Source organism: Simochromis diagramma, unplaced genomic scaffold, assembly GCF_900408965.1.
Source record: "Simochromis diagramma unplaced genomic scaffold, fSimDia1.1 OVJJ01000343.1, whole genome shotgun sequence".
NCBI lineage: Eukaryota > Metazoa > Chordata > Actinopteri > Cichliformes > Cichlidae > Simochromis > Simochromis diagramma.
Window position 1 is genome coordinate 2,895,400 of NW_024386831.1, and position 15,262 is coordinate 2,910,661.

Here is a 15,262-nt window from a genome sequence, read left to right on the forward strand (position 1 = left end):
AGGACAAAATGTTTGTCGTGTGTCTATGTGGAATCTAGCACACAGTGTCCACAGATGCAAGCTGTAGCCATGAAATACAGTCATAAAAATGCATGTTAACAGATGTATTATGTTTAAAATGAACTCAGCATGTGACCACTTGGACTGAAATCAACATGCATTTCCACACATACGCACACATTCTTTTACTGTCTTTTTGCTGTATGCATTCTATGGTCCGCTGGGCCCCCAGAGCTCGGAGGGTGTCATCCTGTCCTCACACTCTTTGCTGATACTTACAAAAGAGTCTTGTTCACATACAAAAGTCTAATTCAGTCCACTGGTTAACTCTCACTTTGGCTCTGCCGTTTAATGCTGCTACTGCTGCTTCTGATTATTGTTTTATGTGGAAAGTATAAGGACTACCTGTATTATCTCAGTTTGCTGAGCTATTTATTGCAGTTAATAACCTAATGTCATTACGTCTAGATTTGCAATTAGGAGAACAATGTGATAGTAATTACAGGAATCGGATCACTTATATGAAACTATAATTAAATGCAAATTAATAAGCCATGTGCGCGCTGCTCTTCTGTTTTCCAGAGCCTCGTGAGTATGACACACAGAGCATGCCTGAGGTCCACAGTAAGTATACTGAAAAGGTCAGATGTTGTCACAGGACAGAAATATGTTTGAATTTCCAAAATTTAAATATAACCAAAAGGTGCTTTCATTATTTTAGTATATTCTGCTTTGATTTGGTAGCGTATTTAAACTGTTCTTAGCTACAGCTCTGCTTTAAGCTAAATGCTAACTCACTCACTCATGAAGTTATGTGACATTTTATTATCGGATCTAATAAACATTTGGGAATTCTCAGTAAGATTGTTTTATTTTATCCCCTTTTATTTTATTATTATTTTATTTATTTTTATCTATTTATATAATTATTTTGATCCAATTATTCATTTATTTCTTTATTTTTGGTAATTGTGCTCCTGATTATCTTCTGTCTTCATCAATAAGGCACCATCTTGGAATGTGCAATCCATCTCTCAGAGTGAAAACAGGATTTTCTTTGCATGCCATTGAGAAATATCCCATTCCTTCACTTTGAGAAACACTGCTTTTACAGTTTGTTTTGGGTTGTTACCCACTTCCACCATTAATCTCTGTCCAGTCAGTTTGGCAGCATTTGACTGAGGCTATACTTCACAGTTCATCCTGCTGCTTCTACCAGCAGCTACGAAACTGCTTGTCAGTCAATTATCCAACTACACGTGGTGATCTACAGAAGCAAACTTTGCTACAGAAGCAAAGTTACAAATACCTGTAGACCTCACATTTGATCAAAACGATGAATGACTCACTGGGCCTTCTGTAAACATGATCAGAAAGCTCATTTCTAACTTGTATTCACTATTTTCAGAGATTTGTATGAGTAATGGACTCATTCTGTGGTCAGGCAAAAAGTTTCTGACATTAAGTTGACTGAATGTCAGATATAAAACTCGTTCAGTGAATCTGTTCAGTGATTGCTTCCTGTGCATTACCTGTTTGCCTGGCTGTGTTTATTTGATTGTAATTGTACAACAGAAACTTTTAAGGCAGGTTCTGTTTTAGTACCTGTTTTGTTTTCATTTTGATTCACCTTAACTGTTCTAAATAAATCTATTTTTCACCATTTTACCACTAAAAAGAGTCAATTTGAGCCCACTTATTTTTCCCCTAATTCAGCCCCATGTGTGGTCTCTATGGATACATATATTTTTTAACTGATACCTTAACATTTAACAGGAACATCTGTGATGATAATTGTAAGCATAACGATACAGTAAATAAGAGAGGTTCATTTTCGTTCATTTACAGCGATCCCTTTGGTGTTTTTGAATGCCTCACACATGCGGTGGGCACAGCGGTTTGGGAACAGACCTAAAGGTTCTGGTTAGTCTGGCACAGTCATCTGGCTCCCATTGCCACTGGCATATCAACAGTAAAAGAGCAGAGCCAGGGAAGGTTTAGTCAGAAAGACTCAAGAACATAAAAAGTGTAACTTATGTTACGAGGTTATTGTAGTTGTATTTCCACAGTTTAGTGTGTGTCACGGGTTTTTTTTTTTCTGCAGATAATTTCTGCAAAATGTAGCAAAAGCCCCAAAACTAGTTCAGCAGTTAACAGTAAGAACTAAAAGACTAATCTAAAAATATGAATGTTCATCTTTTTCTGCTTTTATGCTCAGTGTAAAGTTTTTGTTGTTCCCAGCATTTTCTTCCCTCTTTCTCGTGCTGTATTCAAGAGGGAACTGTTACACACTGCAAAAATGCAGCTCCCTCGTAAACGCTCTCATAAAGAGGGACTGAAACACAGTCCATAGTGTTTCTGCTTTTGCTTTCTCTTGCTGTACTTTGTAAACAAGGTTCACACTGTAAGGTCAAAGGCCACTGGTTAACAATAACAGAGGTCTCTGTAGACTGGAGTGACTCTGGTTTCAGTCACATGGTATCTTTGGAAATGCATGCACACTGGAAAACAAAAAACCTTTTTTTGGTTATTCTAACACTGCCATGTCTTCCTTCTTTGTCTATAGGTGCATATGGGGAGCACAGTATGGATGCAACAGACTCGCAACAACACCAAAGGGTACTGCAGCTCATTTTTAAATCATTTTCATATCTTAAAAGAACTAGCAGTAGATTCCCCTCGATTTTAACAACTATCTGAAATCATTTTAAGGGCAGCCTTACTAAATGTTTGAACAATGTTGAGAGCTGGATGGAAAATGAAAAGTGATGGAAATGAGGAAACACCTTCTGAGGTCATAGTAAAGACATTTGTTTGGATCTAAATTTGGTTAAAAGGTGGAAGGACACAGATTCCTCCTAAAACTCATAGATTAAACTCAGAGCCTTCTTCCTGTGGAGCAGCAGTGCTAACCACTGCAATAACTTGCTGGCTTATCATGTTACATCAGTCATTTTTGACTGTTCAGCTCACAATGCAGCCACAACTTACATGTAGATTTTATACATTTATGCATGTTGTTAAGCTTTGTACACCTCTGGCAATGCTGGAGTCTATTCCAGTTATCACTGAGCAGGATGCACACTGGACAGGTCAGCAGTCCATCACAGTGCTAACTCATAGAAAACAACAATCATTCCTATTTTGATGAGGAGAGATCATTTAAAAGAACTGAACATGATTTATTGAGATAGACAAATTGTTTGTCTTAGATGAGTAGACTGGTAACCCATCACAGCAGAACAGAATCCCAGTGGTCTTGACGCTGGTGGTGAAGATGAAGCCTGAGGCTTGGGTGCAGCTCTGAGGGACTCAGGTGAGGTAGAGATGGGGAGGAGGCGGGTTGAGCAACTGAGAGTCTGAAAAGAAGAATGATGGAGAGCACAGGGTTAAACCACGCAGAGTGGAGGCTGATTGGCTCAAAGAGTAGTGATGTCAATATTGAGATTGACAGCGTGGGAAACTGGTAGTGATGTAATGGACAGACTAGCAGCCAGGAAAGCAGGCAGATGGGTGATTATCTTACTGAACGCATGCAGACGCTTCACTAATGTTCACACTTACAGTTAACATCTACAGAGAGAACATACAAGCTTCTGGCGTTGCCTTATTATTCTGTTAACACATTACATAAAAAGACAGTATGCAGCTGTGTTTCAGGTTGTAAAGTTTAAGTGAGTTTGCTGCCAACAGGAGCGACTCAATTGATGTGCATCATAAAACAAAAAATGAATTTAGTGTGTGCAGAGAGAAAATCATTTGCAGGTATTTTGTTATTTGCTGATATGACATGTGGAGCTCTGCAAGCATTTCCTAAAACAAGAGGCAATATCCTGTTTATTAGTTACTGGGAATTTAAGTCAGGTGTGATCAAAGCTTATCTGCAAAACAGACAACTTCACTGTAGCTTAATTTTGCATCCACATGTTTGCTCTTTTTTTCTTTAATCAATGGAGTTTTTGCACGAGTGTGCGCTGGTCAACACTGACTCCCACTGATGGCTGGTTCCTGATAAAAAGCAGAGGTGCTTTCTTCACAGGTTATCTTAGTGATCTAGGCCAGCCCCTCGTGAAGGACTGGAATGCCTGGCACGGGCAGGCCAGTACTGGCTGCAGAGTGCAGTGGGGAAATACCAAGCTGTCATATATAAAAGAGTCAGACCGGAGCTGAGCAAGCCTTTGGTTTAGAAAATAAGGGTGGGTGTGGGGGCACTGATTCCACTGGAATTCATCATAAAATGAAGATTACTATTGTTTATACCACACTCTGTGTGTACTGTAGAAGTTAAGCTTTGTTTATTTTCAATCATTGTGCTGACTGTTGAGAAATGACAGGACTCCCAGGCTCTGCTGGGTCTTCGGATGCATTTTTTCCAACCCTTGCAGTTTTTTCTATATATGTTTATCTTAAAGAATCTTAATTTTGATGGACGTTACAGAAACAGATTGCTGTTCACTGGATCCCTCGTTCAAGTTTCTTTTAGACACAGTGCCCTCTGCTGTTCCAAACAGCCTAATGTATTGAACCTTCTGACATTTCACTGTAAGGAAACCGGCTCACATTCTGCCTGCTCAGAGAAGCTACAGTTCAGTTTAGATAGTGTTTGGAGCTGGTAGAGACTCAGTGACCCTGATGCTATGTCAACACTGGAGCATGGATATGCACCCTTAAATCAAATTTCCCTCTTCCTAGAAGATCCAAACAACCCATGGTGTGCGTCTCTCATTTCAGCATTACTTTTAACTCATTTAAAATATTTACCCACGTGCATGTATCTGTGAATCATGCACCGGCACCAAAAATAAATGAATAAATAAAACAAAAGATATAAATGTAATAACATAAGTATTAATCATATTTATTTTACTGCAGACCTGAGCTTTTAAGCGTTATGTATGCCCTATTAAAAACTTCCTAAAATATTATAGCCTTGTTGTTTTTAGCCAGGTATTAAACTGTACACATACACTTAAAGCCACACAGAGCTGCTTGTTAATGCAAATCTTTAATTAGCCAATTATAATACATGACAGCAACATGATAATGAGTTCATGTTGAGTTCATCTGAGTCCAGTAGAGATGTGATGGAGATATGATGATATCATCTAAAAAGAAATGGAGGTCCAACCCAGGATGAACTAGGTGTACCTAACGAGGTGGCCTGTGTATTTGGACTATTGTTGGTTAAAAGGAAAAAAATGTGGCTATAAGCCCCATAGCCCCCTGCTACAGTGGCATATCAACAGTAAAAGAGCAGAGCCAGGGAAGGGCGACAAGTCAATCACTTTCTGAGTGTATGGAGCAAACAGCCTTTTGTCATGGCAGAGGTTTATCTCTTTACGCTTTCCTCTCTCCTCCCTGCTGACGATGGTGTTTCCCCTTCATGTTCTCCAAAGATGAAAAAGGTCAAAAGGAGGTTAACTGTTGATCCCATTGATTTCAAACTGGACGTTGACTACCTCAGCCAATCAAGAGGACCATCAAATGAGGTACAGGCTAGACAACTAAACTAACCACAACTAGCATCCCTCCAAAACAAACTAATCTGCATGTTGTAATCCATAACAAGGACCATCTGCCTCTGCACTCTGTCTTTGCCAAACATTGTCTGTGTTGGCTAGACAGTACTGTATTAGCACTGTCATCATTCATTCTCGTATCTGGCCACAATAACCCTTTTTGTGTACATCCAAATGTTGTGTGTGCAGACATGGACACATCTTGTCCATTTATTAGCTGAACAGATTTTCTAATGCAGTGAACTGTTTCAGGTGGTTCTTTCCTGCTGTAAATGTATGCTGTTTGGACTGAATGTGAAGCAGCAGTAAATTTAGGCTTTTCCTACTTGAGCCGGAAAAGCAGCAGAAGTCAAAGGGAATAACCTGCACACAACTCTCCACTCTTACCTCCAGGAGCCGGGTGATCCTGACATCATGGTCATGGATGTAGGCGGGAGGGAGTCGATGCTTGCTGAGGCAGATATGGCCACCGTGTTTCATCAGATCATGGATGAACAACATAAAGAGCTGGACCTCGAAATAACTCCACAACAAGGTAGAAATTAGATTCAAACAAACAAATAAACTTTTTTTTTTTTTAAAAATATTAAAATAATCAAGGAACTTATAAGTAACACAAGAACTTGTGTTACTTGCAAATAAAACAAAAATAATTGTTTTATTTGCAATTGTAACTGGAATTGTTGAATTTAGTAATTAAGTAATTATAATGTGCTAAACTGTTGTTTGTTACTTTGTAATGAATAACTGATCAAAGAAAAATACTTATAATACTTATAATACTTAGCATTGTAGTTATTTTACTGCTGGTATAATGACACCTGTGACAAAGAGGTTGCTTTGCACAGATGACCTGGTGTACTCGGATAGCCGGACAATCCCATCCCGCTCCATCTCCCGGCTCAGCTACTCCTCGTGTGGCAGCGGCAGCATCGGAGGCCCTCGATGCAGCAGCAGCGTCTACCTTCCTGGCCTTGAGGACTCAGAAGAAGAAGAGGATGAGCACTGCCAGCCGTACCCACTCTACCAGTTGCATTCAGGCCTCTGCCGCCAAACATCTCAGGACAGCCTGAGCTCAGCCAACCATCCGCCACAGGTCTTTCATATGCCTCATATTAACATCACACGAAATGGTCATTACATTACACTCATTTAAGACACTCATAAATCGTCTTTCACGTCTGGTTTCTGTGAGTGGAGGAAAGTTGCTGGCTTATTTTATACATTTTGCCTGCATTCCACACCAATGAACACAGCCAGACATTAAAACGTAAAGCTGTGAGATTCCACATTATTAACGATCCATGTGGTTTTAATGATGATCATAAAAGTTTAATGCCCGTGTTTTGTGTTTTTTCTTGGATAATCTTTATTTTTGTGCTCTGTTCACTTTGTTTGTTGGTAGGGGAAATTGGAAAAGGGTCGACCTGGTGAATCATTATAAGGAAAGCAGAAAAATTCAGCTGATGCAGTAAAATCACATGGTTCAAATCTGTGATCACTGAGACATGGTGTTGGATTGATTGAAGCAGCTCAGAATAACTTTCAGTAAATTGTTGTTATTAATTCCACTCGGGATTATGAATTGAACTGCAGTCATAATCTTTGGAATCATTGTCCTGTAGCTGTCAGATAGTTGGCCTTGCATCATTCAATGACAGCAAAGTGCCCGACTCCAGTGATTGCAAAACAAGCCCAATTCAGCCCTACAGAACCGCACTGACAGTGTATATGAGATCATATGAGATGTTTGTGCTGATATACTGTGCTTGGTTTTCCCCAAACATTGTGCTCTTTATTTATGGACAAATATCTCCACTTTGGTCTCGTCTGTCCAAACGACATCATCCAGAAGTGTTGTGGTTTGTTTAGATGCTGAAGCTGTACTGCTATGTTCAGAAGAGGCTTTCTCCTGGCGACCCTTCCAAAAAAGCCATACTTGTTCTGTCTTTTTCTAATTGTACTGTCATGAACTTTAACATTTAACATGTCACATGAGGCCTGTAGAGTCTGAGATGTAGCGCTTTGGTTTTCTGCAGTTCCTCTCAGCATTGCACAGACTGACCTTGGGATAAATTAGTTGGGACGTCCACTCCTGAAAAGACTGTTCTCAATACTTTCTAACTGTGAATAATTTTTCTCCCTGCAGAATGATGTCCCTCATATTGTCCGGAATGACCATATTTTGCAGTTTATCAGAGGTTGTATTCATCTAATTTTAAAACCTGCATTGGTCAAATGGGACAACAAACTGTAGTGTTAACATGATAAACTTTATCTTGTTTTGAATGGGTTGTATGGGTTCAAACTTGATACCAAACTCAGCATTTGATCTGATCTGGTACATACATTAATTGCAGTGTCGCTTTAGAGGCACAGTTTAGAAAGAACACAAATAACAAGCTGATATTTTAAACCTTTCAAGCAGTGCATGCTGGAAGTCGGACACAAGTTCTTCAGTCTGACGTGCTGAGTGATGTCGTGGAGACAGCTGCTAGATCAGAGGGAGGTTACATACATTACATCAGTGTCTATTTATGTGTCAGTATTAAACACAGTCCCTGGAAAGGATTGCAGCAGTAACCATGGCCGTTCTGTTCTTGTGAAGCAGATAGAAAACAGACTTTGTTTACCATTAGCCTGAGGAGGCTGCTTTGCTGACTGCTGTCACTAATCAATATGTCTGGATTTATCCTTGTGAATCTCAGTTTTCAGTTCATCTGTCTTTGAGGTGATTCAAACACAGTCTGGAGTTTATATGGAGGTATAACTCGAGCCATAAAAAGATTCTTTGCAGTTTTTAAAGATAAGGAATATAAAAACAAAGAAAGCAATTAAACTCTGTGATGGTGAGTAGCCATGAAAACAGAAGGAATTATCCAGCCTACCTGTCTCCCTGCGCTGATTTATACCTTCGATAAGTTGTGTCATGGTAAATTTGTCTCACAGCTGGGCAGCACACTGAAGAGACATGCAAACAGGATACAGTGGAAAACATACAGCCCAGACATGTCTTTGTCAGTGACGACAGTCACTCATCTTTCATACAGGTGCTGCTGTCTGTTGTCTTGGTATTGATTTGGAGGCCAACAATAGAACCGAGTGACATCAGCAATTTGATTATTTGTGGAACATCAAGATAAGTCAGCAAGCACAGACTGTATAAGCCCAGGTCACATGTGAGGTAAAAACTTTGTGCAAAATTACGGTATGTTTAATATACAGAAGAGGGAAAAATTAAAGGAATAGCCTGAATGAAAGAGCAGAGAAGCATAACACATGTGGACACTTCCAAACAAGGCACAAAAGCTCACTGATGAAAATCATATGAATCATCCTCTGTGACCTCCAGTCACCAGATCTGAACCCAGCTGTATGAGATTATGGATAGCAACACCACGTCAATCAAGCCAACCAAACAGTTTTATGGTAAAACCTAGTCATTTCACAGTCCCTGAAAACTTGGTCTCAGATTTCTTTATAAATTCAACAAATAATCAAACAACAGTCAAAAATATGCAACATATATTATGGGATCTGACTCAAAGTCTTGAATATAAGTCTTGAGGACTTTGCTAACATTTTGTTATCAATGTTTCTACATCAGTGTAGCCAAAGAGACAGCAGGCAACAAGTTATAGTCCACCTAGAGGAGGTGTACACATGTCATTGCATAATTAGTTTTGCAAGAATTCCAAAGATGGGAGTGCCACAGGTGGTGTCCTGTTAGCAAACTCCCAACATCCTGCAAGAAATAAAAACACAGAGATAAATATAAAACCTAGAGTAAATACATACCTGCTCAGTGAAAACAAAGCAGTTAATGGAACTGAGAGTTCACATAATATTATCCATTATCAATATATGGGAGTGTCTGAACTTTGCATTCAAATATTTGCACAGCTGCAATAATTACAATTGGACTTCCCTCTTGCACGGTCTGCAGGCATCCTGTCAGCTTCTAAATGACAGTCACCCTATCTTTATATGTTTACATGGTTTTAAATGAGTACATTTATAGATTTAATAAAGACATTAAACACAACTGGTCAACAGTGCTCACTACTGCGTCGCAGGCTTATTCAGGCTTATTCTGTATAAAAATGTCCAGAACTAAAAAGAGGAGCCAGTACAGCTCTGCCAAAGGACTCCTCCTTTGGCTCCATTGATCTGTTGACTTTCCTCATGACTTTCTCAGTCATTAGTTTCAAGGTTTTTTTTTACAGAATATAATGTCTATATGGATTTTCTTTACAACATCACATATTATAAAACTGTAGCTTTGTCAGGTTTCTCATTTAGGGCCACACCTCGCTCATCACATACGGTTTCAATAAAAGAACAAACAACATAGCAAAATGTAACACTTAGAGTGGCTACTTGCATCTTTTTATTTCACAGTCAATGGTGACAGAGTAGCACGGTGGCACGGTGGTTAGCACTGTTGCCGCACAGCAAGAAGGTCCTGAGTTCAATTCCAACATCAGGCCGGGGTCTTTCTGTGTGGAGTTTGCATGTTCTCCCCGTGTTTGCGTGGGTTCCCTCCGGGTACTCCGGCTTCCTCCCACCGTCCAAAGACATGCAGCTTGTGGGGATAGGTTAATTGGATAATCCAAATTGTCACTAGGTGTGAATGTGAGAGCGAATGGTTGTCTGTCCCTGTGTGTTGGCCCTGCGACAGACTGGCGACCTGTCCAGGGTGTACCCCGCCTCTCGCCCTATGACAGCTGGGATAGGCTCCAGCGACCCTGAAAAGGATAAGCGGAAGCGAATGGATGGATGGGATGGATGGTGACAGAGTAATGACAACTCATGCTTATGCACTGATGAAAAGAATGAACAATTATAGAAAAAAAAACTTGATTTTCCAGTGTTTTTTAAAATTTTATTTACTGTCTTTCTCTTTCTGCCTTTAACATCAATCCCCCCCTGACCATCTGAGAGCCATAATGCACCACAGCAGTTAAATAATTATGTTTAAGTTGTTTGCCTAAGTTTAATATTAGTATCAAGAGTTTGGATTTTTTTTAGGAGGTTGAATTTGGATGAACTGTGAGAGGAATTTTTCTTGTGGCAAGACATCAAAGGTGCATCAGATGACTGTCTGCTTGACTTCCTGACCTAAATATGATTCTTCATGTACCAAGGAGCGATCTCGTGTAGGGAAAATATTATTCCATTATGGCCAATTATCCAAGGGAACATTTAGTCTTCAGTTTTGTACATGAAGAGAATTTTGTGCAGTGTAATGTGAATTTGGTTAAGTACTTTTAGTTTAAATATATTTTTCTGGTTTCTTTCATCCAAGTAAATTTAGACATTGATGAAATATGGTGAAATCAGATTTGGGGACGAGTTGATATCCGGACAGCTCACTCTGATGAGAACATGTGAAACTGTAGCTTAACCATCTGCATATTTGGTGCCACTGTGTTTTGATTGGTTCAGTATGAGTCAGAGTGGTTTAAGACATGCATTTGCTTTCATAGCATAGCATAGATGTGAGCAGTACCATTTAAACCATTAAGTGTCCAGTACTTTCATGTTTTGAAAACTATACATTTTTTGTAATGTTCCTTACGTTTTGTGTTATTTTGGGGTTTGTTTGTTTTATGAATTAATATTTCTTAATTCTGCCTCTATATGTACTTTCATTTATTTCTTCCTTTCTTTCTTAGATCACTGACATTAACAGACGGATGTCAGCAATTGAGACTCTTCTGAACCGCTTGGAGCAGAAAGTCACCTCAACATATGACCAGGTAAATCTATCAGGTGTCAAGAGTACAGCTGCCAAAATTTCATGATCAGCATCTCAGCAGCAGCCTAGAAAGAAATGAGTGAAGCTAAAAAGACTGAAAGAACCTGTTTACATGTATAAAGCCATGGTTAGAGACACTGTGCAGTATTTTAGCATAACAATGTACAGACTAGCAGATTTTCAAATCACTTAAAGCCCAAATTTACATGAAAATAGTTAAGACAAATTACATCTATTTTATTTTATTTTTATAAATAATTTTCTATTTTGAATTTGATGCCATGCCAGTACCAGCTAAAAGTGCACACAAACTTCACTTTTATTAAGTCACAATTTGTCAGGGTCATGGTTATACTTGTTATACCGCCCTCAAGTGGCCAAAACAATCAGTGCAACTTTAAGACAAACACACTTGATGTACCTGCATGAAAACTTGATTTTATGAAGGTATTTTCTTTCAAATAAAGAAAACTAACTCATTGTTCATGCATTGTGCTAAAGAAAAGAGACACACACTTACTCATATTTCATCATCCTCTAATCAAATGTGTGATCTCAGTGGGTTCAGTGTCTGTCTTTAATTGGGCCGTGAGCTCTCAAACCCACATCAGTATCATCACAGACTGAGCCAAGCCGCAAAAACAGCAAACCAGAAACGAATGTAGAATTTAGACTCAGTCGCTAATTAGTGGCTATTCAACTTCAAGTGAGAGCAGCAGTTGATTGACTCATGCTTTTCCTCTCTTTCTTGTGGCAAAGCACAGCTTAAATCAATTTGCATATAGCTTATGTTCTGACTGTTCTGTCTGCACGCGATAAGTCTGCATTAATGTCCATGTGATCAGTGAAGGAAAAACAGAGTTCTTGTGCTTTCAGACATCCATGTTCCAGTTCTTGTTTAGGATCATTACCGAGTGGTCAGAACACAGCTGGACAAATGAATGTGTCTATTGTAATCGGTACACTAAGCTCTGCCCACTTTCTGTTGTATCTGTCTATTCTATTCGAATACTCCACATAAATAAGAACTACAGGTACAACAGATGCACAATCTTCCAGTTGAAAATCGTTGAATGATACATGAGAAATTCAAATGATAACCCTATATGCGTGTTCTGAACGTGCTAGGTTAGAGGTTAGGACTTATAGACCCTAGTTTAAGTCTAGCTAAGGATCCTTGTTACATCTTCACAGTCACACATTGGTTAGAAATGACACTTGTCTTTCATGCAAACTGAAAACAAGTTGTTATGGATCTATGAATCTCCTAAAGCAAGAACATCAGTTGAGACGATAGCAATTTATCTTAGCGACTTTCTAGTTTGTAGTGAGATTAAGACAGATTTGTTTCTGTGAGGGGCCAAGCTGGCCATCTCTCACTGCAGCACAGAGACTCTGCTCTCAGTGATAGTACTGGAGAAAAGTTTGGTTACACTTTACTAGGCCTAAATGCTGACAGTGCTCATTGCCACACATGCAACAAGGTTTTTGCACATGTGGAAAAAATTTCGAGCATCCTGTGGCACTCCCCGTCACTGTTGTGGGTATGTCTGTATGAAGCAGTGAAGCAAAGTGATGTAAAACTATGTCTAAATGAAGCAATGAAGCCATCAAAGGGGTTTGCGTTTAACCTTTTCATGAGCAAAACAATGCTAGTGTGCTATTATACATTAGGCACCAATCAGATCAGATTAAAGCAGTGCTCTCGTGTTTGCAATGTGAAGCATTTGTCAAAATAATATTTGTAAGTGAATAATAGATAGAAGATGGTTGATTGGAAGTCAGGGGAAATCCTGCAAAGTTTCCCTCAAATCCAACGAGTATGTTAGGTTATAATTACATGGACTGTACCCGAGGCCACCAAAGTACACTGCAGTCTGTTTGTTTTTGGCCTGGAAAAGAAAACTGGAGTATGAAAACAGAAAAACATAATCAGTGATGGAGCATTTGTGTATTATACATCATGCATTCACTCTAGCAGTACATTTTAAATCAGTATAACAATTCCCATTAGGTTGACGATCCAGTCATTCAAGATCCAAAATAAAAACATTAACCGTATGCTGTGTAAATTTGTCTCAGTCACATTGTCTGTGCTTTGTTCCCAAACAGACTTCTCCCACTCCCAGCAGCACCTCTCCTCTTCCTCAGTGGAATGAAGTGGACCTGGAAGAGCAGCAGCTAAGACAGAGGCTGCACGAGATGACAGACAACATCAGTGACCATAGCCTGACCTCTGATGATGAGGACGAGCCCGAGAGACCACATTCCTCCCAAGAAATCCTAGCATGGAGGAGCCCACAGGCGGATCCAAGGCCTTCCAAACTACCTATCAGACCAACATCCAGAGCCAGCATCGTGGTCTCCAGGCTCGAGGAGGAGCAGCCTCAGCAGACAGAATCTCTGAAGGTACAAATTCTGTGGCATTTTTATAAGAAATCAGTTTTTTTTTTATGTACGCGCAAGCATTCATTACCAGTTTGTTTACTGACAGAAAGAGACATAAGCCGTGAGCATCTGGCTTGCTGCACTTACTAAAAACAGCATGGCTCATGAAATTCCAGCCGACCTCTGCTGGAAATCGGTTCAAGTGCACACTGGAATCATAAATCAAGTCACTCAGGCCTTGGGTTTATTTTTCGTCTGCAACCATCACTCCCAGATTGTCGGAAAAAGAAGACGAATTAAATTAATAACTTCTGCTTAGCTGCCGTGCTAAGTTTCCTCAACTGTTTTCACTGGCAGTTCCTTCCATTTAAGCTGCAGTGCACTGATGAGTCATGATGTTTTCACATCACTTCACTACAAGTTTGTTCAGCCAGCATTAGCTCAATTAATTTAATGTATTTAAAGTATCAGGTAACACTGGCTTTTAGTATCAGGAAAATGGATGTGGGACCAAACTTATTGAGCCGGTGGTCACGAAGAAGAACTGCAGATTTTGGTACATTTGTTTTTACATAATTTTTCAGACCCCACTGTAAGCAGGTACCAATCAAGTGGCACCATTTAGCTATCGCATAATTTGTTAACATGACATCATTTCAACTTTCAAGTTTTTTGTTGTTGTTTTTTTTACTTGAAAATGAAAATTTTTGCTTTCTGACTGGACTTGTCTTCCAGGCTAATGACTCCTCTGAAAGCCTGGAGAGGAAGGGTCACCCCCTAGAGGAGGGATCAAAGGCAAGCTTCAAAGGATCAACTGCATTACTGGTTGAACTGGAAGACAAAGTAGCTCAAGCAGCAGCTAATGTCCAGAATGCCCAGAGCGAGGTGAGGGTTACATTAAAGGCTAAGTGAAGTTTGATTTGTATTGAAAATGCAAAGAGATGTAAAGTTGTGGCACATCCTGTCATTTCTTTCTTTTTACTCCAAGGTGTCTGACATCGAGAGCAGGATTGCTGCCCTGAACGCTGCCGGCATGTCCTCGGATAAAAAAAGAAAGGTAACACCATTTATATCGCTGAGTTTCATATCCAAAACTGTTATGACAGAAAACATTTGCTTATACAAAACCCTTTTATGTTTGTGTGAAATCAAACAAGTGGACACAGGAGTCATTCTTAGAGCCAACGTGTTTTCTGTGATTATGTGGCACGATGGTCTTTGATTTGCCTCTCAAAATAACCACAGATGTGATTTCTATGAGTAGGTCTGCCTTTGATGAACATTTGTAAAGCATCGAGGTGCCAGAATGCTAATAGAATAAAAGTTTTCCCACATCCTGACTTTATGTTTTTTCTCCTTGCCTTCTGCTTTGTCTTGCAGTCCGCAATCCCGATCCAAGCCAGAAGACTTTCCTACAACTTTCCCACAAGTAAGAACTGACACTGCTGCCCCTGAGATCGATCCCCAGGGCATCACAGCTAACTCAGAACATCTTAACCTTTTGAAACTTAGAACACATGATGAGCTGCTTTATAACTCAGTGAACACTGTGTCCTCGTTATACTATGGCTTTAATTTTCCCAGCTGGATAGCA

The 15,262-nt window shown here is 39.6% G+C and overlaps 1 protein-coding gene across 3 annotated transcripts in view; it reads left to right on the plus strand.

Annotated features, from left to right (window-relative positions):
- Window positions 1–15,262, plus strand: part of mlphb (melanophilin b) — a 41,300-nt gene that overhangs the window by 19,703 nt on the left and 6,335 nt on the right. For 2 of the 3 annotated variants that reach the window (XM_040027453.1, XM_040027454.1), the window contains exons 5-14: window positions 583–624; window positions 2,567–2,619; window positions 5,397–5,489; window positions 5,913–6,054; window positions 6,368–6,615; window positions 11,198–11,281; window positions 13,393–13,689; window positions 14,404–14,553; window positions 14,657–14,725; window positions 15,049–15,097. In XM_040027453.1, the coding sequence (XP_039883387.1) occupies window positions 583–624; window positions 2,567–2,619; window positions 5,397–5,489; window positions 5,913–6,054; window positions 6,368–6,615; window positions 11,198–11,281; window positions 13,393–13,689; window positions 14,404–14,553; window positions 14,657–14,725; window positions 15,049–15,097 (1,227 nt within the window). The remainder of the gene's footprint in view (window positions 1–582; window positions 625–2,566; window positions 2,620–5,396; window positions 5,490–5,912; window positions 6,055–6,367; window positions 6,616–11,197; window positions 11,282–13,392; window positions 13,690–14,403; window positions 14,554–14,656; window positions 14,726–15,048; window positions 15,098–15,262) is intronic. The other variant, XM_040027455.1, reaches the window with a different exon arrangement.